The sequence below is a fragment of the Desmodus rotundus genome, chromosome 12 (assembly GCF_022682495.2).
Source record: "Desmodus rotundus isolate HL8 chromosome 12, HLdesRot8A.1, whole genome shotgun sequence".
NCBI lineage: Eukaryota > Metazoa > Chordata > Mammalia > Chiroptera > Phyllostomidae > Desmodus > Desmodus rotundus.
The window spans coordinates 88,115,154-88,141,669 of NC_071398.1; the positions used below are offsets into that span (position 1 = coordinate 88,115,154).

General features: G+C 40.8%; 1 protein-coding gene across 1 annotated transcript in view; it reads right to left on the reverse strand.

Moving 5' to 3' along the window:
* Positions 1-26,516, reverse strand: part of HMCN1 (hemicentin 1) — a 378,057-nt gene that overhangs the window by 10,875 nt on the left and 340,666 nt on the right. Inside the window, exons 90-104 of the mRNA XM_024552545.3 lie at positions 24,566-24,736; positions 24,218-24,388; positions 23,397-23,567; positions 23,060-23,230; positions 19,900-20,049; positions 19,465-19,602; positions 18,335-18,456; positions 17,061-17,298; positions 13,958-14,020; positions 12,854-12,973; positions 11,800-11,934; positions 8,482-8,595; positions 7,693-7,818; positions 5,728-5,856; positions 3,120-3,470 (exon numbers count right to left, since the gene is read on the reverse strand). Coding sequence (XP_024408313.2) covers positions 3,120-3,470; positions 5,728-5,856; positions 7,693-7,818; positions 8,482-8,595; positions 11,800-11,934; positions 12,854-12,973; positions 13,958-14,020; positions 17,061-17,298; positions 18,335-18,456; positions 19,465-19,602; positions 19,900-20,049; positions 23,060-23,230; positions 23,397-23,567; positions 24,218-24,388; positions 24,566-24,736 — 2,370 coding nt within the window. The remainder of the gene's footprint in view (positions 1-3,119; positions 3,471-5,727; positions 5,857-7,692; positions 7,819-8,481; positions 8,596-11,799; positions 11,935-12,853; positions 12,974-13,957; positions 14,021-17,060; positions 17,299-18,334; positions 18,457-19,464; positions 19,603-19,899; positions 20,050-23,059; positions 23,231-23,396; positions 23,568-24,217; positions 24,389-24,565; positions 24,737-26,516) is intronic.

Below are 26,516 nucleotides of genomic sequence, written 5' to 3' on the forward strand. Positions count from 1 at the left end.
ACACAGATTATTATCAAGTGGAAGTGTTTTTATTTTTGTGATACGAATTTTCATCAAACTTCATTCACTTGTAAGGTACTAATGGTAACTATATATATAATTGCTGTTATCTTGGGCAGGTCACTTAACTTCTCAAGATTATCAGTTGCTTTTTCTGCCAAAAGGAGTCGGTAATACAATCACCCTAGTTTTTAGGTTTTTGGAAGGTTCGTATACAGGAACACATGTAAAAGCATTTCCCAAACTATAAAGAGATATCTATCTGCTATTATTAAACAAAGCCAAAAATAGCAATAAGAAGGAGAGCGAGAATAGGTGATCATTAAAACTGATATTTGCTTTCAGGATGAGATGTGATTTGGGAGGCCTCAGGTTTCTAGTCCCGACTGAGTTTTGCTTTGGTAGTAATAAAATGCGCTGGCAGTCCCTGAGCTCACACCAACCAGTGGAAGAACGAAGAGGAGAACGTGACGTGGAATGGCAGTAGGAGTCCAGTCAGGCGGAGGTAAAGAGAAGACAGAATACAAACTGGGAGAGGTCTCAGCGCAAAATGTGCACATTTTGCATATGCTCAGAATATAATTGTAACGATTCCAAATCTGTTAATGACATTCATCAAGTGTTTGTCAATGTTTTTGTCCTATTTTAGCTAACCAAATCATTTGTTCCAGAACTTGTATGAGTTATTTTTACTTTTCCCCTTTGTATAACAACAGAAATGTAAGTGATGCTAAGGTCCAGGCAAGTAATCTCGCACCTCCCAGAGTGCGGATTCTACAGGGATTTCTGTATTCAGAAGCACGGCAGCCTTCATTTTTCCTGTGAAACTTTAAAATCCATTCCTTACCAAGTTAAATTTTAGCCTGAGTCTAACATGATTCCACGGTGTTAATTTGAATCTTTTCTAAGTTATCTATTCCAGATGGTTAATTAAAGGCATTTGGTGTTTAAGGCAAGTTGCTCATCACGTAATTCCAAAGCTGTCTGCAATCTTGGTGTAAATTTCTTTATTAGCACCAACCCTATAAAATACTCACCACATTTTATGGAATATTTCTAATTTTCAAGCCTATTAATTGCCCCCAAATAAAACTTAAATATCCAGTAACTGACTAGGTACAGAAGTTTACTTTAGCTTCTCAAAGATTGGCCCTCACTCTGAGATAATCGCTGCCTCCAAGAGTAGATGCTCTGGGGAAGATTACTTCCTGTAAACATAATGTTAGTGTGATAGAAACACAGAGACACAGAAAACACTTTAAAGACTCTACTGCGATGAAACTACAAGGCGTAGATAGTGATCAAGAAAGAGAATTGGGTTACTAACGAGGAACGCTTTCTCAAAATAATGACTGGGGCTTTCAGATTATTGAGAAGTCAGCTAGATGGCACATGGTACATATGAGGGGGTATAGTTTAATTCATTTATCACATTATAAGTAATACATATTTTTTTTAGGCAGAAGAACAAAGATAGAAGAGAAGAACCTGTCTAAAATGAAGGTAAAGATTTGGGATAATGATAGGTTATGAAAACCCTTCAGTGAGACTGACTATTTGGAAGAAATTTTGAAAGACAAAATGTCAGGTGCTAATTTTGTCAATAAAAGGACGGAAAGTTTTAATTAACAAGGGGGCAGGTCAAAATTTGGAGCGTGAAAAATTAGCAACAGTCAGCACGGTTTGGAGCAGGTTAGGAGCGGCGTTTGACATACTAGTAAGGATAGTGGCTTCTACAGGGTTAGTGACCAAGTAGTGTTTAACTGGATGGGAGGAAGTGTAGAGAGCTGTTAATGAAGGTGCTAATGTTTGAAGTTTCAGGACTAAAAGAAACTAGCACTGTCCACAGATCTAGGAAGCTGATCACAGGAAAAAGATTCCACATCCTATTAAAGTTCAGGTATATCAGGACATCTAGACAGAAAAGTCCAGGGAAAATACGGACCTAAAGGAGAAAGGTTGAAGTTTAAACGCCCGGAAGGTTGGAGGGCCCAGCTGGGTACAGGTGATAGGAGAAGCTGGTCTACACAAGAGTGACCAAGGAAGCATATCTGAGAAGATGATGATGCAGGAACAGGTTTGGAAAAGGTAAAAAAAGAAATGAGAAAAAATAAAGTCAGCAGAAGAAGAAATTTTAAAGTGTTTAAAAGAAATGTTTAAAGTTAGCCGATGCAGGAGAGAATAAACAAAGTGGAGAGCACTTAAGAAAAACGCAAGAAAATACGATTGGTGTAGGGGGTCTCTTAAATGGAAACAGAATTTCTTTCTCCCCTTCCTTCTTGTCTCCCTCCTTCCTCTCTACTTTCTTTCTTCATCTCACAAATAGTGGGGCTAATTCCTGCTTGCTAATTCCTCTCCGTGCGCAGCTCAATGACATGCAAACTGTGAATACTCCCAGAGAATGGATTTAAATGAATGACAGATGGGAACGCTTGCAACTGAACAGAAAACAAGGTCTCAGTTTCTGAGTTGGAAATTACACTTCCCTTTTGCAAACAAATTAAAATACAGACTTGTGAGTTTAGATAAAGATATTGAAAGCACATACTTTTGAGTGATGGAAGCAATTTAATTTTGTCCTGGTTCATATATCTTTTCAGTGACACACACACACACAAAATAATCAAACTGAAAAATTCCGTAGGGGTAGGGGACAACAGTCAACATAGGGTTGGTTGTTACATAGAACAGTCAACGCAACACACAGAAGTTTCACTTTTAACCCCTGCTTTGGTATCAATTATGTGTCATAGCCATAATTATGGCATGGCACTAGGGGACAGTATGCACAATCTCTTTTTTCAAACCACCCTTTGGATGCCACTGGCACTTATTTCTGTACAGCATTCAAGTTAGTGACACTTTCGGGGGACCAAAGAACTGTCAGTATAAAGCGGCAAATTATTAGAATGCACACATGCCGACACCTCATTTCCTTGAATAAAATATGTAAGCGTTCTAGGTGCTCGAGGAAATGTCTGGGAACTTAGAGCCACCCCAGACTGGAGATGGGGTGTCGGCCGCTGCATCCACACCATCACAGGCGCCGCACGTAGGCTGCACGAGACCGGCCCGGAGGAGAGCCCGCGGGAAGGAAATGCAATATGGCTGACATTTACCTACACGTGTGTCATGTCTTGCCTCAGAGCCTCCAGGGCAAGTTTTCCTAATAGTCCTTCTAGTCCTGGAGAGAGATGTCCTGCTGTTTCTATACTCTGAGTAGGAGCTGTAGAGATGTGAGTACTGTCTGTAATGCTGTTGAGGTTGATGGTTGTTTCTCACGGGGGAGTAGCGAGCAAGGTTATAGCTACTGTACTGAGGGCCATAAGTGGGCAGCCTCTCCAATCCAGCGCAAGATTTCCCGTCCCCTAATAGGTGCTGTCCTGGTGGACACACACACTTGAAGCTGCCGGGGGTGTTGAAGCACTGATGTGCACAAGGCTTAGGCATTTGTTCACACTCATTAATGTCTGCTCGTGTGCCATGATACATAAAAAAAGAGAAAAAAAAAACATACACATACACACACAAACACAGGAATAAAGAATCAGTCTGTGAAACAAACTGGAGACATCATGCTACCCTCCAAAGCCAGGAATACAGTAATTTCTCAACGGTTAGGGACTTTTGAGAAAGCTTTAATCCTCCAGGTATGAATACACAGAACGATTTTATGCCTCTCCCTGCAGACTGCTTCTCATGCACAACAGAAACGTAAAGGGTCATACAGAAAAATGTGCACTCGAATCAGGAAAACCAGAGGTCAAAGCTAATGCAGATCTTAATTCTGTGGGTGGAGGGAAGGAGTCACACCACTAGCTTGCGTTTAATTTTAGTTTGAGCACTAGTGCCTCTAACTTTTCATACATTTATAAGTTTCAGATGCAGGAATATTGGTACACCTATAAACACTTTTATTTTCTTTTGTATCTTTTGAATCAATAATTATTAATTATCAAATCAGTTATAGTTTTTTATAAAAAATGAAAAAGATGCAAATGAAGATAGAATAATTTATTAATAGGATATAAACTCATCAAGTTCATAAAATTTTAAAAAGTTATTTTCCTTTCTATCCCCTAGGTCAACACAGAGTATTACTTCCAACTTTTCCTGTCAATTGGGTAAGTGTATGAAAACCGGAGATTAAAAACAAATTCTTTAATTCATTACCAGAGTTGCACGAAAAAGAAACCATGACTAAGTAAAATAAAAGTAGTAAATTTTGCTTTAAAATTACTTTGGTGGGCCAAAGTTTAAATCAGCACTTTAATCTCTTTCAGGCAATGGCCCTCCCTTCCTCACAGATGCACTGCCCAGTCCAGTGCCTGGCATTCAACCTCTAGTCAAATTCATGAACAAATAAACACATTTCATCCTGCTGGCTCACTGTTATGACTGATCAAGATGTTAAATTACATATTAACTATAATATCTAAATAGAATATAGAAATAATATGTATTTCTGTTATTGAAAGTACTTATTTATCTTAGTAGTGATACTACTTTGAACGTTTGCCATGTGTAAAGCACTATGCTACACACCCTATCAAGACAAAACAGTCTCCATGGGAGAATCTGCTATAAATAATTTTTACGTAGGCAACAAGGCAACCAATTTTAAGAGCATAGCATGCAAACCAGAAGCCAGGATTTAAGAGCCCACACAATTTTTGCTGCATTAAATATTCCGAGGAGAGAATGTATAGATCAGTCTCTTGATGACCAATTCATTAATTTAATAAAGAGCACACGTTTCCCTTCTCAGAGATACTTCATATTATCTATTAATTGCATTACTTTATATTCAATTATATGGAAACAAATAGACAATTAGGAGAATTCAGTGAGATATTCTTAGCGTAGGGAATGGCATGCAACAAGCACTAAATGTATGGTAAATAAAATAATAACTATCAATTTGCTTAAAATGTGTGCTCACATTTTAAATCCCTCATACCTAAATCTTCATATTACAACAAGTATACTTCATATTCAAATTAAATATGTCTATGCAAACATTTATGTCATGTGCACACAGAGATAATTAATGAGATAATCTCAATTAGGTTGCCATGGCAATAACATCAGAACTCCACTTTGATATGCGTAGAGTACAGTAAGCACCCTACAGTGGTTATCATTACCACTTGAAGTTAGTGTAAACTGAACCCAATATGAAGTTTCTAAGAAGCACAGCTGACCCTTGAACAATGCAGTGGTTAGGGATGCCAGTCCTCACGCAGTCAAAAGTCTGTGTGTAACTTTTACCTCTCCCCAGAACTCAGCCATGCCTCGGTACCTGCAGGGAGACTGGGTTCAGGGCCTTGTGGGCACCCAAATCCACGGATGCTCACGTCCAGTCCGTAACTTGGCACAGAGCATGTAACGTGTGCATATACCCTCCACATCAGAAATTCCCAGCTACATAGTGCTGAAAGTACTGTTTTCAGTTCGCAGTTGGTTGAATCCACAGGTACAAAACCCAGGGATACAGAGAGCTGACTGTATCTTTATTGAAAACAATCTGCATATAAATGTACCCATGCAGTTCAAACCCATGTTGTTCAAGAGTCAACTGTTACTCAAATTATGTTATGATTTACTTAAACCAAGGCACAAATCTTCTAATTGTAGCAAGAAAGCAATTGAGGACAGAGAGGAGTCCCACTGGAGTTGGTAAGGCTCGGTAACTTTGCTACTCGATGAGAGTTCCTGTTAACTTACCCATACAGGGCCTTCCCACGCCTTGAGACCGGTAACCTCTGGGACAGACACAACGATAGCTGCCTCTTGTATTCTCACATATCTGGTTATATCTGCATTGATGGGTCCCATCTTTACACTCATCAATATCTACAGACATGGAGGCAATAAAAAGTAGTAACATTTCCTCTTTCGAAACCTAGTATTTAAAGCGAACATTCTTTAGAATTGCCAAAGGTTGTGTTTCTCACCCTGTGGTTGGGACCTGGAGTCAGAAAACCTGGGTTCGAGTACTAGCTCTGCCTCTTATTAACTGGTTACTTTTCCTCCTCTTGCTCCTTACTACGGAAGGAATTCCAGTCTGCTTTTGTTTTTTTCTTTCCCCTTCTCAATACTCCCTCCTCCTTTGGCCATTTACATTAGTGACTCTAGTAAGCACGTTGATGTGTATTTAGAGTAACAGTACTATACTACTTCTTACCTGCAGTCCCCCATTCTAGCAGCTGGCTGGTCACCTCCATCTCCCTGCTTTACCAGTTCTTCAAACTCAATGTGTTTCCAGTGTCTTATCGTTACCACTTACTTATGGTCACGGTATTCTTTCTCCCCAGTCAACCAGGCTGCAAATTTCAGTTACTTTTAACTTACTCCCTCAGTTCCCAAGATTGGGTAATTCTACTTCCCTTCAATCAAATCCACATACCCCACTGTCCTTTTCCACTTAGCTATACTTTTGCTATACCTTCTTAAACAGTCTTCTGAACTTTCAGCTTATTGTACACAAAATTACTGTGTCAAAGGTCTTAAAAATATTTACTTATCTCCAGAGACCTGAAGAGAGTCAGAAATCTGATGGTCCAGCTACCCTAACTTTTTACCAAGTTGTATACTCAATATCCATGTACCTCACTGAGTATCAACTGAGGATCAGCATTCCTTTACTTATATCTATGCCCTTCCTCTACTCTTATATTACTTTGAAACAAATCCAAGACACATTTTCACTTTATTAATAAATATTTCAGATTTTTTAAAAAAAGTCCTATTTTTAAAATGAGAAACAAACTCAAATTTCTGTGTCATCCTGAGACTTACTGAAGGAGAAATAGCTGTCAAGAAGGAAGAATGAATTTTAAAATGTTATCTGAGTCCAGCTCTTTTCCCCTTGAACATGGCTTTCTTTCTTTCCTTTTTCTACTACCTCTATGCGTTAACACTCTATTCAAGGCTATATTAAAATGTGATCACTCCCATGATACCTCTGATAGTTACTCCTATTACATATAATCACTCTTTCGAGTACTCTCGTACAATTTTATCTGTACTTCTTTTATGGTGTTTCATTCTGTCTTATATTATAGTTTGTTTCTTCCTTTTGGTGAAGGAAAAGGAGTTGGACAATCTATTCCAGTAGATTGTGAGTACATTGGAGCAGTAATACTATATTTTTCATTTTTGTAAACTGCGCAGCTCCTAGTTTTTCTAACTATGGCAGCTTGGAACAGAACAGGCACATTAAGAATAAACTTAGGGGGAAATGTAATTTGATTGATGGTCATTGATTTGACATTGAAAGAATATTTAGTTCTACAATAATTATGTTTTGAACTTTTAATAAATTCTGCAAACAATATTTTCTCAAGCCTCCTATGAAATTCTAAACACATATGCCAAATTGCATTATTAGGAATAAGACACACTATTAATTTATGTAGATGTTAAACTATATAAGCCAAATTTGTAACTGATGGGAGTTCAAAAGGGTCATGTCTCCATGGTGAGCTCCCGTTTGCTGGGATAGCCATGACCCTGGAACCCCAGAGGTCATCCGCACTGGAAGTTGGGAATAAAAAAAACCAAAAACCGGAAAGAGGATTACTTCCTTATTAGATTACATGTACTCCAATCATTCGTTTTAAAAACGATGCCTTACTTGGCTTGTCAATGGCACATGGACCTCAGTCACCGAGACAGCCAGTCACTCACCAACGCAGGTTCCGTTCTCCGCCTTGGTCGTTCCGTGTGGACACAGGTCGATGCACCTGTAGCCCCCGCGGGTGTTCTCGCAGTGCTGGTCGGGTCTGCACACGTTCTGGCGACACTCGTTCACGTCTTCATAAAAGAACACGGAATGCAGGCTGAGAAGATGACTTCTTCAGCGCTTCCACAGAAATTATACTTTTGGGTGGTAAGGATATTATAAACTAACATAGGTGGTGACTGCATAACCATGTAAAGTGTTTAAATCCAACAAGGCATGCAACACAATTAAGTTTAAACCAGAATAAAAATAAAAAAACACTCGACAGAGCGGGTAGCCATACCAATCATTTCCTCCTCCTAGAAAAATAAAAATCATATACATGTTATTTAACTTTACATAGGTATACATTATAGACAAGGTGAGGCAAAAGTAGGTTTACAGTTGAGTACCCAAAACAGAGTTTACACTTGTATTATTATTTATCAAATATTATATTATTTTCCATGCAAGCAGCTGTAAACCTATTTTTGCCCCACCCTGTATTATCCTTCTGTGAAAAAAAATTGATGAATATAATAGGGGGCATATTTGAAAAGCGGTTATGTAATTAGGAAGTAAGAGCTGTAATGCATAACATTTGTGCCCACTTTGATTTTCTGTGGACTGTATGTACGCCACGTGGCAGGTATTCCAGCTACACAGCAGGCTCAGCGCACAGCCTGTGGACTAGAGCGGACACCATTGAGAAGTTACGAAGACGTTACACTTTTGAATCCAGAGCCCTTCCTTACCCACGCATTTTCTGCCTTTGAGCTGGTACCCAGGTTCACACCCACAGTGAAAACTTCCTATGGCATTGAAACAGCGGTGGTGGCAGGGACTGGATTCTTGACATTCGTTAATATCTGTTAAAGAAAACAAAACTTTCATTATGTTCAGTTAGAAAACTTGGGTTCATTTATCCCAGGTGTTTAACGTTTTAATCCTATTTGGTAATTTATCGTGTTTAAGTTCTTCCCTAAAATGAACTCAATGCAATTGCTCTCATATAATCTGCCAGACAACGGACAGAATTCCTTGCTGGAGAGAGCATGTCTCTTCAATACTCCCGTAAGGTGGACATTGTCTAGTGGCTCAGATCTCTGACGATACAACACACCTCGGCTTTAAGTACTTTGCCACATGGCTCCCACTCCTGTTTCCAGGAAGTTTCGGCCCTGGAATGTTGCTGACAACTGGAATACGAAGATAGGAAAGGCAAATTAAGGTCTTCTGCAACATGTTTCGCAATTGACCTTTCGTCCCCGTTGTTGCTGCTGTTAGTCTGATGCAGGTCTTTACCACCTTGTGCCTGACTGACGGCAGCTCCTTCGGCATTTCTCCTTGTCTGTTGTCATTGCCAAATCAATCTTCCCGAACACCATCTGGGTTGCAGTGTAATAAAAAAAGTGCAGGATGAACTCCTGGAACTCCTGTATCCTGCCTGTTTTTTGTACCTTCTCCCCTCTCCTTCCTTCCAGTCCCAAAGGAAGAGGGATTTCTCGTTTCCTGTAAGAAAAGTCCCCCTACTGGAGCTTTTGAGCTCTGCAGCCCCTCTCCTCCTTCCTCATCAATACGAGGATTGTGGACCATTGACAATTCCTTCCTCTTACGTAGTTTTGAAGGCCTTCCTCCTTCTTGTCTTCTTTCCCATAAACCTAGAGACATAACCAAATTTTTTTCCTAGCCTAACAAAATCCCTCTCATAGGTCTATGCTCATTTCAAACTTCTTCCCTTCTCTATCATTCTATTCCAAAGTCTTCAAACCACCACTCACCATGCTTAGTCCTCCCTCACCTTACCTTCCCAAAATTGAGACTGCCAATGTCTTACTTTGTACTTGTTTCCTACTTGAGAACTTCTAATCTAATCTTTCAAAATCTGCACATGTTAATGTAAATACACAAATGTGATCATATACTTCAGAAAGATTTTCATACACTTTTTCCTTTCTTGCCTGGCCTCCCTTGTCCCTTTTTACTGTCTCGTCCACTAAAACCAACCGGTATTAACAGTATAGTATAAATAATATGTCTCTTCCATGTACACATATATATCTCCACCTAAGGATAAAAATCCGTTTTCTTTTTGTTATTGTTTGTTTTCTAGTCACATAGTCCTTAAGCCAAATAGTTGAGCTCCATTCTACTCTTTATAATAGCTGCATTTTGTGGATGCACTATAATTTATTCACTTTTTCTGTTACTACAGGCACTCAGCCTTCTATCCACTGTTTCTGCCTGTATGAAAAATCCTGACAGCAGCTTTATTCATAATTGCAAAAACCTGGGAGCAACCAGGGTGTCCTTCAGTGGGTGAACAGACAAATACTGGGGTACATCCAGACAATGAAATATTGTTCAGCACTAAAAAGAAATGAGTTATCCAACCCATGAAAAGACATGGAGGAAACTTAAATGCGTATTACTCAGGAAAAAAGCCAACCATAAAAGTCTACACACTATATAATTCCAGCTCTACGACACTGGAAAAGGCTGAACTGTGGAGACAATAAAAAGATCAGTGGATACCAGAGGTCTGGGAGAAGAACGGATGACTGGGCGGAGCACAGGACTTCTAGGCCAGGGAAACTGTATCATGGAGGATACATGTCACTATTCATGCGTCAAGACCCATGGAATGTACAACCCCAGGAGCAAATCCCAGTGTAAACTACGGACTTAGGGTGGTAACGATGTGTTAATGTAGGCTGATCCTTGCTAAAATGAATGTAGCGCCCCGGTGCAGGATTTTGACACCGGGGGACGCCACGCGTGAGTTGGGGCAGGTGGTGGATGGGGAATATCTTTACCTTTCACCCAGTTTTGCTGTGAACCCGAAACTGCTCTAAAAAGAGAAAATATATATGGGGGACTAATGAAGCAGTTGTTTTCTGTGTATAAAAAGTTTCCTCAAATATCACACAGCATTCTAAGTGTGCTCATTGTCCCTTTAAATTTCAACTTTCCCCTAGTTTTGTCTTTCTGAATATCAGATGTACCGTTGGTATAAATGCACCCCCCAAACAAGCCGAGCATGCATTGCACTAACTGGACCCCTGCTTATGTGAGTGCAGGAAAGGCGGAGCCCACCTAGTCGGGACCCTCGCTGTCTCTTTCTAGCCGGTTTCCAAATCCACTGAGGCAGGGCTCAAGCTTTTACTATCAAGTGCAACTTTGCCCCCATGGACTCAAGGAAGTTCGCTCACGTGAGCGATCCCGTGCACTGCTCAGACACAAGCACTCACTGCGGCTTTTCCTCATCGAGCAAAGCACGGTTGTGGTAGTGTGGCAGTTCCGAGGACGGGCGGTCTGGTCTATGCGTGTTGTATGATGACGGGTGTTTCTGGTCACCTTCTGAACCTGAGGTTTTTCCCGGAGCGGACAGTATTCCATTATGTAGACGTATCAACTTTGCTAAGTGCTTTTTAGATTGCTGGAAACTTTTTCAAGATTTTAAATGATGGGTAAGGTTGTTTGCACATATAATGGAAATGCTGTACATCTTTTGAAGTGATAAAATCCACGTTGGGATTTTAAAGAAAAGGTGCTGTAATAATGCCGTGTAAATAATACTTTAGTGTCTCTTTTTGCCTATTTCCTATTTCAGTACATCATTATGGAGAATGTTCACAGCACTGTAATTGCTTTGCCATTGGGTAGTAACACTGGTGAGTGGAGACTGGCAAATTTATTTGTGAAATTCTGCAGAATTCATTTTTCTATTCCAGTATTTGCTGATGTTAAATAAAAATTTCAAGCCATTAAAAAACATAAAGTCTATTTAAAAAGTCCTGCAATAAATATTTTCATAGTTTTATGCAATGGAGTTTTATGAATTCGATTCAATTAGGTCATGCTGTATAATCTCCTCACTCAAATATAACAGGCAAATGTTATTATTCAAAACCAGTGTGCTGCAAATATTTGGAACAGCCGTGGAATATGACATCTAAAGACCTTACACCAGGGAGCTCCATCGATAAAAGAGTTTCCTTTAAATGATTCAAAAGGCAAGGGCTCTTAATACTTCGTATAATAAGGTAAAGCAAAAGCCTCCATTTTTATACCTTGACAACTCAGCCCATCAGAGGTTCTTCGAAAGCCAATTCCGCAGCGGACCACACAGCGATAGGACCCGATGGTATTGTCACAGTCTTGACCAGCGTGGCAAGTATGTCCACCCAACGCACACTCATCAATATCTGCAACAAAGGGAGTTACTCAACCAACGTGAGTTGAAGAAACCAAGCCAAGAACCCGCCGTGAAATGCATATAAGAAAAGCAGTCGATAGCGCTTAAAAATATGTAAGAGCAGGAATGCTGATTTTTTTGGTTGAAGTCATTTCAGGCGAATTCAATGGGTGACAGGCTCACAGCAGCATCGTGTGGTATCTTCCCAGACCAGCCCGTCCATGGTACCACTTATAAACTCGGGGGCTTTGAAAATGGTACTTCTCCCTTCTGAGGTCACAGTTTTGTACAGGTCTCCTCTGTACAATGAGGATTATATCTGTCTCTCAGTGTTGCTTTAAGATTTAAAGGAAATAGTGTATATAAGGTGCTCAATCCATACTGGACACTTCATACAAGTTATTCCTCTCTCTCTAATATCCCTACGCTTTTTTTACATTTAGAAGGGGACCTCCTTGGACAAAGAAGGAGAAATCCCTCTTTTCATCATTTTTTAATTATAAAACTAGATTCTTACACAATATTAACTTTAAAGCATACCTCATGTCCGATAGAAAAATATATTGTTTTATTAATATTCCCGAAGTGCTACCAGGATTGTACAGTCTACTTAAGTTCTTCCCAACCGCTTCCTGAGTTGTATCATTGTAAAATGATAATCAGTAGTCCTGATGCCTCTCCTCACTGTGTCGTGGGGCGTGAGAGAGTCCCTCCAGCCACCCACACCAGCTGCCCCATAGGAAGGCAGTGTGTTGGCAGCATTTCCTCTTCCCTACTTTCTCAACCCAGTGAAGATCTGCTGTCTGTGGCCAAGGTGGGGCGGAAAGAGTAGGAAAGAAGAACACTGGTCTATCACACTTTCCCTGGGTTGACATTGCCATGACCTTCGCTGACATATGCCTACGGGACTGAGGCTTGTGAATAAATACCTTGACAAGTTCTTCCATCAGCAGCGATGGTGAGGCCTTTGGGGCAGGAGCAGTAATAGGTCCCCATGGCATTGTGGCAGGTGTGGGAGCAGGGCTTCCCCGCCGCACACTCGTCTTCATCTGACAGCAGAAACGAAGGGCCCAGTTAGTACATAAACCCCCTACTTCCCGGGAGTTATTAAAGAAGGTGTTTAAAGAGGCCACTGAATTGAGTCGCATGGAAACAGAAAATGCTCGAAGTGTCACAAAATGGAAATGCTGAGTACAAATTAATTCTGGGCCCCCAAATTATCTCTGATAGTGAATAGATGTTTAGATCAATTCTAAAACAATGATGGTGATAACTAAGATAGAACAACCATTTACCACATCTGATCTTTTTACCAACCTGAACTCATCCATAGAAACATTCCTAGGAGGTAAGTATTTTTATTGTTATCTTCATTTGCATGACAAAACTGAGGAGCAAAGGGGTTAAGTAAATTGCCCAAGGTTACAAGGTCATCATTGGCAGAGCTGGAATTTGAACTTGGGCAGTAGTATTTCTAAAGACCACCTTTTACCAATACTCTCCGTTACAGGGCCTACCAGGGAAAGAAAGGCATGGTGTATGCGAGCTTGAGCTCCTGGAGCCTTTTACTCAGCTGTTTACTTATCTGTGACTCTCTGGTGCTGGTATTTGGATGAGACAAGGCTGGTTTAGTCATTAGTCTTTGGCTCAAAGTCCTCCCCTGTCCTTTGACTGAGCAGGTCTAGGGCTAGGTGGCTTAGAGTTGAATTACTGCTGTTTCACACCCATGGCAATCGAGTGGCCACACAGAGTCCAGGGTTTGGTCCTTGGGCTCACTCCACCTCTGTACTTCACTATGATCCCTGACAGCACAGGCTTTGTATCTGAAATCCCAATCCAGCTCTGCTGCTTGACGCTGAGTGATCTTAGACAACCTACTTTACATCTCAATTTCTTCCGCTGCAAAAAGGGACATTTATGAGACAATTGTGATGATTGAATTTCCAGCAAAATGGCAATAGATGCCCACTAAAAGGTATCCATTATTAACATTTCAACATAAATACAAATGCATCATTTATTCCTCTACTTACCAGCACAAAAGGGTCCAACTGAGTCTAAGGCGAACCCGGAGGGGCACTGATTGCTGCGATCTCCTACCGCAGGGAAGAAAGCAAAATTAAGGGGCTTGGTGGAACGTTAGCACCTTGCTTCTTTCCAGGACAATCTTCCCTAGGGAGGTATGCCAAATAGGGAATGCGCAGCACATCAGATGCAACAGGTGAAAACAGGCAGGAATGGAAAACTTTTCCTGTTTCAACCAATATAAGGGTTTTCTTACAACCGCTGCAGGATGGGCAACCCCGATTGGGGTCACATCGTGCGTGTACTGCTTTTCGATTACCATCGTGTCCTGGACATTCTCCTGTCCCTTGTTCACGATTACACTGTCAATACAGAGGACAGTGACTGGTACACAGCAGGTGCTCCACAGATATTTTTAATGAATTAATAAGCTAAATATTCCTTTAAAACTATTTTAATGACTGCTTAAGAGTCCATCAACAGCCGTACCATCATTTACGTATTTGCCTCTTACTTCCAGGACATTTAGTATTGGGCAGTTTGGTGATCTCCTCAGGGCAGACTGCTGAATGAGATGCCTAAAAAGGTGGGAAGACTTGGAAGGCTGCTGATACACACCGCTCTCCAGGAATGGGGAACAAAGTCACAGGGCTGCCTGCAGTGTACGGCGGGGCGGGGGTGGCCACGTTCATTTCCCTCTACCGCTCCAATACTGAACGACGATTGAAAAATGCTGCCTCCTCGTGTCAAGGTGCATTTCTTTGCTTATTAATGAAGTTCAATGATTTTTCATATTCAGCTTTTCATTATCGTCTCTTCCTTTGTGCATTTCCTATCCATAGCCTTTATGTATTTTTCTACTGAGGTGTTTACTTTTTCCTTATTGTTTTTTAAAAGCCTTGCACATATTAAGGTTAATTATAGTTGTGCACAATATGTAATGCAAATATTTTTTTCTTGGTGTATGTTTTACCTTCTCAATTGTTTTTTTCTCCCATGAAGAAGTTTTAAAAAATTTACTTGTAGTTAAATTTATTTGTCTTTTCCTTTATTGTTTCAGACCTCTTTTTTTTAACTTGTAAAAATTAAACGTATTTTATAATTGTTTAAAAAATAAATCCATTTGATTTTAAAGATAATTTTTTTAAATTATATTAATTTATATCGTGAGTTGTCTTGACCAGTAGCTTCCAAATGCCAACATGCAGACCAGATACATGAGAATCACTTAGGGGTTGTTAAAAATACAAACTCCCAGGCTCTACCTTAGTCTAGATAAACCAAAATCTTCGTGTTTATAAACCTGAACTTTCACCAAACTCTCTAGGTGACTCTAATTGCACTGTAATCAGAACTGTAGACCCAGCGTAGAAGAGAAAGAGCCTTCTCGTTAAGCAACCAAGAATGCAAGCTTGCCCCCTGGTGGTCACCTAAAAAGAAGCTGTGGGCACACACTCAATTCTCAGGAAAATGTCAACAAGCAGATGGGCACACATGCCAGATGTAATTCATACAACCATAGTATCTAAGTAAGGGGCTTTACATACTATATAGAAGGACCCAAACTCCCCCACAACACCCCCATAGGTACCACAAAGACCTTCAAGCCGTTTCAGGTTTAAAGGATTTATACAACTGGGTAGAAACTCTACACGACTCTTCAAAAATCTTAATTCCTCTAGTCCCAGCTGGTATAAAATGATTTTTAATCAAAGTCTTGTTCCAAGTTATCTTTTTTAACCACATGGAGTACCAGAAAAAGTAGGAAAGAGATTAAATATGAAAAGGAGGCATTATTGGGGTTATCAGCAGGGAGGGGAAAAAGTACAGGGAATGAAAAGCAATACTGGTAGGTACAAAATAGACAGGGAGATATTAAGAAACGTATAGGAAATGGGAAGCCAAACTTATATGCTGGACCCATGGATATGAACTGAGCGGGGTGGTGGGGAGGAATTGTTGGAGGGAAGGGCGCTACTGGGTGAAGGGGGGCAAAGGGGAAAAATAAGGATGACTGTAATAGCATAATCAATAAAATACACTTAAAAAAGGAAACATAAGTCTATTCCAGTGGCTCCTTTCCAGTAACCTGCTCATATGTGGGTGGAGGAGGTGTGGGGCTATGGGCCCCACTGGCCAAAAGGCTTCCTGAGTCTATGATTATCTCAAAGATTTGAACACAACCTCCCCGATGGCCTAGATTACGACGATCTCCAATTTAATGAAGCAGTTATAATTGGAGGAGGCAACAGTCACAGGCACAACTGATGAAAACAAGAGTAGGCGGTAAAATAAAATGTTAGTGTATTTACTGAGCATGACCAAACAAAACGATGCTGTGTAGAAGTTACTTGGATCTATTTTAGGAAGTCAGCACAGAGCAAAACATATATGTTCACAAGGCCAATACGAACCATTTTTAAGTGTACTCACGGGCACGTAAAATTCAAAGTCAAAGTCAAACAGTGTCAACATAACTACATGCAAGTATCTCCTACCACCAAACTCCATGGAATAGGGACTGTTCATTGCTGTGACTGAAAAGGAAATCCCAGGGAACAGGCAAATCAAAAAACCACATAGCCCAGGGAGACTGCTGAGAGCATGGGCTGTAGAACCAAGCTTGGAAAATGGAAAACAGTTCCAAAATTATAACTTCCAGGAACAAGAAATGACAGATGGAATCCTGATTATCGTTGCACTGCTTTTAAAATGTGGAAACTTTTTTTGGACTAGTTTAGGTTAAGATATACCTTGACATCCCATTTTAGGAATTAAAAAAATTCCTTGACAAAATGTAAAATTCAGAACAAGAACAAATGGATGTTATTACCCCAAAACCCCCATTCTGACAGAGTATATATTTTTAAACCTCTCTGAGCATATGGAATAGGATAACAACTCCATTATGTTACATGAAGAAGCACATTAGGGAAACAAATGAATTAAACTCCCCCGGGACTGGCTTTACCAGCACAAAAACACAGACCACACACAAAAGCTTCATGTCATTGTGTTTGGTTTACACCTTAATATCCTTACTGCGGGCAGCATGGGGGCAATTCTTTGACCCTTTAAGAAAGATCGGGACTTTTCTCTTAGCCAAATTACCTTTGGAAATGGAAGCATGAATTTTAAAACCCAGTGTTTCCTCTAACTGGTTATAGTCAGATTCCACAGAGGATGCATGCAGTGTTTCTACCAAGAAAGGCATTCTTCCCTGTGCCTGGTCGTAGAGCACGGTGTGGTTCCACGTGTAGGGGACGCCGATGCCGTCGATGGTGAACAGCCGTGTGGAGTAGGCGTACAGCTGCCCAGGGCCTGTCTGAACGTAGTCCTCTGTGTAGTCCTGCGGAGGACAATAGGGATTTGAGGGGCAGCAGGGCTCATCCTCCTTTTCTCTGGTGGGTACTAGGAGATGCAGAATGAGGCGGGGAAAAGGCTTGGAGGCTAAACATTTTTAGTGCTAAATAAAATCGTGATTTAAAAGTAGTGTTCAGGAAATGAATTTTGAATCTTTTAATGATTAAGTTAGTTTCATAATTTTACTGTTATAAATGATGAAAATAAGGGACTCAGAGTTGTAGGCCAAAAGTCAAGAAAAGATGGTTATTCTTTAACTTCGGGAACTTTTATGCGAGAGTTACTATTCTCTCTGTAGAAAGTGAAACAAAGGGGTTAAATCAACATGGCAGTGACCTTGGTCCTGATGAACAGAGTAATAAACTACGAAGACTTTGGAAAGACTTGTCCCTAGAGATTTTTTAAAATTAAATTCACTGGGGGTACCATGGGTTAAGGAGATTATATAATTTCCAGGGGTATAAGATTATAATTCAACACCTGTGTACTCCATTGCATGCTCCCCACCCGAAATCTAGCCTCCTTCATTGCCACATATTTGGTCCCCTTTACAGACTTCCCCTCCCCGCCCCTCTCCCCTCTGGTCACCACCATTCTGTCATCTGGGTCTATGAGTTTGCTTTCGTTTACTTCATTTGTTACTTTTTGTTTCGTATTCCACGTATAAGTGAAATCGTATGGTGTTTGTCCTTTTCCATTGACTTATTTCACTTAGCATCATACTATCGAGATTTATCCATGTTGCTATCTATCTATATCTGTACTATATTATATCTATGTCTATTGCACATCACATCTTCTTTATCCACTCCCCCGTCCATGGACACTTAGGTTGTGTCCTTGGTTTGGCTACTGTAAACAAAGACCAGATAGCCATTTCTAACATCAATGGCTCAGACAGTTACTCCGCAAAGCAAACTATGGAAACCACCCAAGTTCTCTGTGCTCTTCCTGTGGATCTCTGACTCCCACTCTTACCATTCCTCCAATAAACAGTGAAGGCTGGTTATGTAGCTGTTTACCTTCAGAGCGACTTCAGCCGGTGACTGAAGCTGCAGGACGTAGCCGCTCACAACGATATCCAGCAGCAAAGCACCATCGGAATCCAGGCCCCGCGCGATGTGCGTCATCCGCAAGATTTCTCCTGGGAATTACAACGCGTTTATTTTAACAGCAACAACTACGTGGCTTGGGTAAGCGCAGAACAGATTTACGTTACCTTTCAGTTCAGCTACGTTGTTTTACTTAAAGCTTGAATAAACACGGACAGTAAGAGAATTAAATTAGCCCTTGGTTTCCAAATTAAAGTTAGGCTTATTGAATTAGGCGCATTCTAAAGTCTCTTCTTGTATAATCAAATGTAGGATGTGATTATGTGAAGGGTTCAACACTTTAAAATCAAAAGCAAATAGCAAGAGAGTTCTACCAAGGTGGGTTGCTAGTAAGAAGGGACAGACAGCTTAGACTGCTTCGCCAGCGAACTGGCAATAGATACAGGTCTGTTCACGGAGCTCTGCTCTTTCCAATGTTTCAACAAGTAGCAAAGGGGCGTCTTAGCAAATGGATGGTCATGACAGACCCACTTGTGGAATGATTAAAGCTATGCCCTCCTCCAGGCTCTCCTCCATGAAGATCACTACCGTTTGACAACCTTTGATGAGGCTTGAAACGGACCTGTATGCACTTGGAAGGAGCCGTGAATAGCTAGTACGTGTTCCTCAACACTGAGGATAAAGCCAAAAGCACTTAGATTTGCTTGTTTTTATTTCCCTATAAGGTATTCTCATTGAATGTCAGGTTCACAGACAAAAGCCTTTAATTAATAGCAATGACTCATTCTCCTATTCTGTTTGGCTTTTAAAAGTTTTTCTAAGGATGTAAGGAGAAAAGATACATAAAATACAATAAAAAAAAAGTTTGGGGGTATAAAAATCACTATATTGTTTGAAAACACATGGCCTCTTAGAGACTCATGTCAGTAAAAATTTACAGGGAAATGAAAAGTTGCTTTTATATCATTTACGATAAGATTGCTTCAGAAACCTTGAAATTGTTCTCTGTGGGAACATATAATGTATTTTTCTTAACCACCAACTTTTAAAGCCATCGTATTTTTTATAGCAACAGAATATTAAGTTCAGCTGGCCCTAACCAGTTGCAAATTCCACTTGAGTTTCTCTCTTGAAGACTGCACTGGTGAGGGTGAAGCCATTCACCGCTTCTCCAATCTCCTTTGCTGTCGTCCAATAGACGGGATTTAAGATGGAAACGATCTTCCTCATTGCTGGGCCTAAAACAAGGAGGTAAATACGGTGACAAAGAAAATATTCGCAGTTCACTGCTATGACTGTCCTCACGGCACGTTAGCCATAAGGATGAGTCCTGAATGACCTTGCATGGCAATGAGATAAACACCAGTATTTCGTGTGTCTTTAAGAGCTGGCCACTGGGACAGAAAGGACTATTGCTCTGATCATTTGGAAGTCACACCCTCCAGAAATTTTAAATGACAATAATGAGATGAAGACTAACATATACAATTTTTAAAAGAGGCTTCTTAATTACTTTTATAAGCAAATAAACGTACCAAGGCTGCGAGGCACATTGGTGATTTTGGCGTGTACTATCTTAGTATCAGAGGTAGGGCTATCTGTGACTGTGGCGTTAAGGAAAGCAATTCCAAATTCAACATCATTAATATTTCCAATAACACTTCCTCTGGCTCGCTGGGGACCACCTATGGAGAGAAGGAAAAACATTCCTGGATAAAGAAATAATTTCACCAACATCCCATGGAAGAACAAAAAAGGCCAGTTTTCAAAGATGCTACAAATCATCTCTCAAACCTTTGAAAAGATCATCTGACATCTGAATTTAAGAGCGTAATAAATAATCCTTTAAAACATTCTACTCTCATGTAACACTCATCATCCCACATAAATCTCGGATCCTTCTAGCCTAGGCACATCACAACTGTATTTCACAACCCAAAGCATACAATCAGCACCCAGTCCCAAAGCCAAAGGAAAGTAGGTGTTTGTTGATGGCGATGACATGATGGCAATGAGTTTATTGAGCACGTCGTGCATATGGTGAGCACTTAGTGTGTGCTAACTCTGTTAATCCTATCACAGACGCTATAAGGTCATTTAAGTAGCCACAGACTCCTTAAGTAGTTTGCAGACTAGGTAAATAAAGTCCAGAAAAGTCATCGTTCCAGCCAGGAAGTGGTGGGATGAGGACTGAACACGGATGTGATTAGCATCAAAACCTGTGTTCTTTTATCTATTTGCCTCCTTCATGAGAACAAAGAGGGACAGGAGCAATCACCAGCAGAACAGCTCCTAAGCCTTGTGACAGGTCACTGTTACCATAAATGGGGCCTATCTAAGGGGTATTTATTGTCAGTCTTGGGTTTCAGATCTTGGGCCTATCAAGTTCTTCACATTACATATATATTCGAAAATGTTCAACTTGTGAAAAATTTGAAGGATATTGTACTTTTAACAATGCTGCAAAATTCATACCAAGACAGGCTGAAAAACAATTATAAATTAAAAAAAAAATCTCTACAGTAATTTTATGCATTCTTGTTCAACAAAATTATTGGTTACTCACACAGAAGAGGTGGTTCGTGACTGTATCTTAAATGAATTGCATGCTTTGGTAAGAGAAAAATATACTGGGAAGAAGCTGATGGTGAAATTAATAAATATTCATTATTCGATGCCTTTTAATTGAATATATTTTAAGGGAATCATTAGGTGTTTCAGATATTGTTCTCATGTATTATATACAGGAGAGAAATACAATTATACTCAATCTCAGAAAAATCAGTAACTATCGCATTTCACCATTTTAATTTGCATTATTTTCTTAGTGAGAGAAAACATTTTTTTTTCCTACAATGATTCAGCCTTCATGTCCTGGACCACGTTCATTTGTTCACCAAATACTGAGGATGTAAGGGTAATAAGGAAGAGAAAAAAGGACATGAGACCTGTCTTCATAGAGCTTATGTCTGGAGAGGGGAGACAGACGTCAATTAGAATTCCATAAAAAACGTGGAATTGAAATGCACTAATGTATAAGATTTACTACTCGGGGAAGTCTGCCAAGGAAGCAAAAATTGAGTGGAGATGTAAAGAAAGTAGATGTCTTAACTAAGCCAAGGAAGAAGGCAGGAGAAAGGGTAGAGAAAACGGCATGTGTCACCCTTTTGGGAGGCGGTTGCTTGCTACTTTGGAGAAACCAAAAGTGAGAGCTTAGAGAGTGAAAGGAACCACACGGCAAGATGATGCAGGAAAGCAGACAGTAGGGCCAATCAGGACCTAGTAGGCCATTCTGGTTCTTACGTTTATTCCTAGGCAGGGGGAGAGAGCGGTAGAAGGATCACTAATTCACTTAGTTCTCTGGGTCATTGCTAACGAGCATGACCTCCCACCGTGATCTTGGTTCTCTAGTCTCACAGATGAACTTGAGTCCCAGCATTCAACAGACATCTCCTGGTCCATCTACTCAGTTGGGATCCTTGAAATTTTCTGCCACACTCTGTAATCCAAGCTCTGTAATCTGCATAATGGACTGCCACTGGGGCCCTGGGGCCACCAGAGGCTGAGCTACAAAATGCCTCCACTGAAATGGGACCTGTCGGCATGCGAGATGTTGGACGGGACTCAGAGTCCCTGGCCATCAGCTGATATGTTGAGAAGATACGTTGAGCAGCTGACTGACAGACACTTGCCCTTGGAGCTTGTCTACGTCCTAGAAATCTCTTTATATAAACCCTCTCTCTCACTCTGCCAAATGGGCCTATTTGAGTTCCAGGGACATTTTATTTATTTTTTTATTGTACTTTTTTTTTTCCATTACCATTTACCCCCTTATAGCCTCCTTCTACCCTGCCCCAATCACCACACTATTAAACATGCCCATGAGTCTTTTTTTCCTTTTTGCTCGAACCCTCCACCCCCCTGCCACAGGGCTGTCAGCCTGCTCTCTGTGAGTCTGGGGACATTTTATCTCTAAAGCAACCCTAAAGCTTTGGAAAGTCCAATGGTATCTCAACACTTTAACAATGCTAAACTCTTCTTTCTGGTCTTCTTCAGCCCTTAGAAAGTCTATCTTCTCAGACAAGTACTCTTAGTACTGCCCACTATTTCTTAGGACTGCAGAAAACTCCTTCTAAGTTCCATGAGTTTTAGAATTTTGACTTCATTTCTTCCAAATTTTTACATTCCTTACAATGGCCAGCCATGTTGCATGAGTTGAGTTATGGTAGTTAAATTCAACTCCTCCTACTCTTTTTCCTAAAGCTGAATTGGCCTCTATTTTACTTTCCGCACTCATGTTCTCCATATTTCCATCTGTGAAAGAGCCTCCAATTGTATATTTGTTAGATACTCAGTTTCTGCTTCACACTCATTTTTCAGCCTGGAGTCTCAGCCTGGCTTTCCCCGCTGTTCCATGCCCTTTTCCCCCTCAAGTCCAAGACTCCTAATCACTCCAGTGCCGATCATACGCTTTTACAAGGGAGCCTGCAAAGGGGCGAGCTCGGGCTAAAATCTAACCATGAGTTTTGGGGCAGAGCTGCACTAGCCAGAGGAGGTAAGGACATTTTCCCTAAATTTTCCTCGCAGAGAGAGCACTGTTTTATAATTGATGGGCTCAGTCACACCCGTTTTTAATTTTCGGAAAGAGTGAATGTGCCAGCAATAGTTCTGCCAAAATTTAACTTGGTTGCTTACCTGGGCATGCCTGTAGATTGCACCTGGATACCTGAGTCGCGTCTCCTGGACAGGAGCGACCACTGTTGGATGGCTCTGGGTTGTTGCACAGGCGTTTTCGAGTCTTTTCCCCTCTTCCACAAGAGGCAGAACACAGGCCCCAACTGTGCCAGTTTCCCCAGCTCCCATCCACTGGGAACAAGAAGGGAATGGTCAATAATAACAAATGGTCTGAAAATGTACATCTAGGGTGGCCCTGCCTATTGATCTTTGGTTGTAAGACCTGAAATGATGGTGCTGTTACAATGAACACTAAACAGAATGCTTTGGTTGCTCTACTGCCAGTTGGGGAGCTCACCAGGACACAGGTCAGTGTTGCATCTCTGGATCTGGGAGTCTGGCCCCCCACAAACTCTTCCTCCGTTGGCGGGCCGAGGGTTATCACACGTGCGGTACCGCCGCATCTGCCCTCCATTACACGACCGACTGCAGATTCCCCAGCCGCTCCAAGGACTCCAGTTACCATGGGCTACAATACAGAACCATTGGGCAAGGGCTGAACAGTGACATTCACCCAAAAAGTATGGAAGAACTGTGCCCAGGAACCAAAATGAAACATGCAAATCAATAAATAGGCAGCTTCCAAAGGTAGATGGTTTAGCTGTAGTTTTGACCAGAAACTGGGTATACATTCTCATGATTGTACAATTCCATTTAACACACATTTATGGAGCCTTCCAGTGTTCCAGAAGCTGAAGGATATGAATGAGACAAGGTCTGTGCTCTTGATGAGGCAAGGGTATCGCATTCAGAATGTGGTGGACTCAGATGCTGCTGGGGTCTAAAAATCTAGCTTGGTGACTGCATTAAGGCAGAGAGGCACCTGCTTGCCTCCATAAAGGAACTGTCAACATTACTAACAGTTAGCATGTAAGGGTGCCCCCACCCACGTGCTCTGCAGCTGGCCCCATAGAGCGAAGGAAACACGGCACAGCCCCTGCCCAGACAAATCAATTACTTCCATGGTATTACACAGTCACGCAGCGATCATACAGCATTCTGATGCCCTAAATCAAAGGCAGATGCATCAAGTAACAGACTATCATAACTTTAAGGGACTTAAAGCCATCATGGAACTTTGAGAAAGTATAATTTTGACTCACTATTTGCAACACTCACTTGGACAAGGGTCACTATTGCAAAAATCGCTCTGGACGTCACTCCCTTCACATTTGCTCCCTCCGTACTGTGGAACAGGATCAGAGCAGTCCCTTGTCCTCTGTCTGGCACCTCCTCCACATGACACGGTACAGGCGCCCCAGCTGGCCCAAGGGGCCCACTTGCCATCGACTGGATCAAAGAAAACAACACATGTGCTCTGTTGCTACTTAAAAACGAGCAGGTCAAGCACTGGGCATGGTTAGGTTGGGAGATGTTCTTACTGGCATTGGTTCTTCAGGAAGAACCACGCTACCTAGATAAGAGGCGGATGTTCGTTTATTAAGGGTACAGACGTATTTCTCCTACCCGGGCAGTGTCTTTCGTGGCAAACTTGCATCTGTGTCTCTGCTCCCTCACAGTAGGCGCCATCAAACGATGGTGGTGGGCTGTTGCACAGTCTTGCTCTTGTCTGGGTGCCCTTCCCACAACTTCTGCTGCATGCGCCCCACGGCTGCCAAGCGCTCCACGCTCCAGGAACTAGAAATATCCCCAGGGACACAGTTTCAAGTCACAGAATCATGTTTGTTAAAACAAACAATGACAAAATTAGACAAGCAAATGAACTCGGTAATGAGTTAAAATAGCCCAGAGTCTAAAATAATTAAAATTGAACCAAAGGAAACATGAGTGATGTTCTTCCTTTCTCCTTCTGGTTAGATTTTCATGGGAGTTGGTGTCTACAGGAAAATTCAGAAGGCTAACTAATGCCAGGATCAATTCTTGACTTTATCCAACAGGGGTGTTGTATTAAAATAAAATTTAACACAAGTTTTCACACTGTTGTCCAATTACACAGTTGTCCCCATTTTCCCCCATTGCAGTCCCCTGCCCTGCCCAGCAACCTCTCAAACATTGAATCCATGCCCACCCCCACCCCGCACTGTTGTCCTTGTCCATGGGTCCTTTATACATGTTCCTTGACTTGACCCTTATAAAATTTGATCAAGCTACCATAGGTAAACACAATCTGAGTTTTTAAACCTACATAAGCATTTGTCTGTGCTCTGTGTTCTGGGGAAAGTGGAAGAACCAGAAGCTTAGCAACAAGGCTGTATAAGAGACCGAGATGTGGTTATGGACAATACAAATGTTTCCAAGTGACAACTTGGACCCCAGATGACAAGGCCACATCTTTAATCCTAATTCAGCTCCATGTTTACAAATATCCTTGGATCTGTCCACAACACGATGATTTGCACAACTGTACCTCTTTGAAAAAAACTGTCTCCATTACATAATGTTCGCGAATTAAAAGCGCTGAATAACACACTCACTTGCTTCCCAAACAACAGAAAAGAAAACTGACCAGTATTTTCCAAGGAGTGATGTGAGGAGCTTTCATTTGGTAACTAACATATTACACCACCTGACCACAAGCCTGGAACAACCTTCCGTTTCCTACCAGGTGCATGGCTGAGACTCAACATTATGGTTTCTCTTATGTGTAAGTCAGTACCAGGTCATATTCCTGTTTTGAGGGTAATTTCTAGATATTCAGCTCATAAAGTATGTTTTTGTGGTCACCCAGTTTAACCAAGATATGAACCAAAACAGAGCATTAAGGTCCATGTCTAAATATTCTCTTAGCAACCTGTAAGACACCAAAAGAATAATCTGAAAACCAAGCAATGAAATATTCACTTGGTTGCTCTATTTAGAAAACATTGTAAAACATATCTTGAATTCTCTTTTCATTAATTGTTTTCTAACTGAGTTGCCTATACGTCCCTGTACTTTACAGATATAGGCAAACACAGTCACACAAATTTCTTGTTGCTGACAAAATTTTCACTAAAAAGTATTTGACTAACTCTAAAAGGAAAGAAAGAAGGCTTTAAAAATTAGGCAGCTATTACTCAAAAATATTTCTTTATTAATTCAGGTTGCTGATGCTCATGATCCTTATATGCATGGGCTATGTGATTTTAAAAATTCATCGGTTCCAATTATTTTTACATGTTCTATTTTCAAGGCTGTTGGTTAACAAAAGCTCACACTTCTTACAATATAAAGTCTTACAGCATGGATGCATATTTTTAGAATACCTAAAGAAATGGTGATTTTGTACTGTTTTTCTCTAGTATATAGATTTATTTTTATTAAAAGAATAAAACTGGGTGATGTTCATTTATTTATTTGTATAATTTCTATAAATAGAAGTTTTTAATTAGAAGATCTTTATTTTTTCATCAATACAGAAAACCTCAACCAGAAGTGAACTTCATGATACAAAATGTGATAGAACTGAAATGGTTCT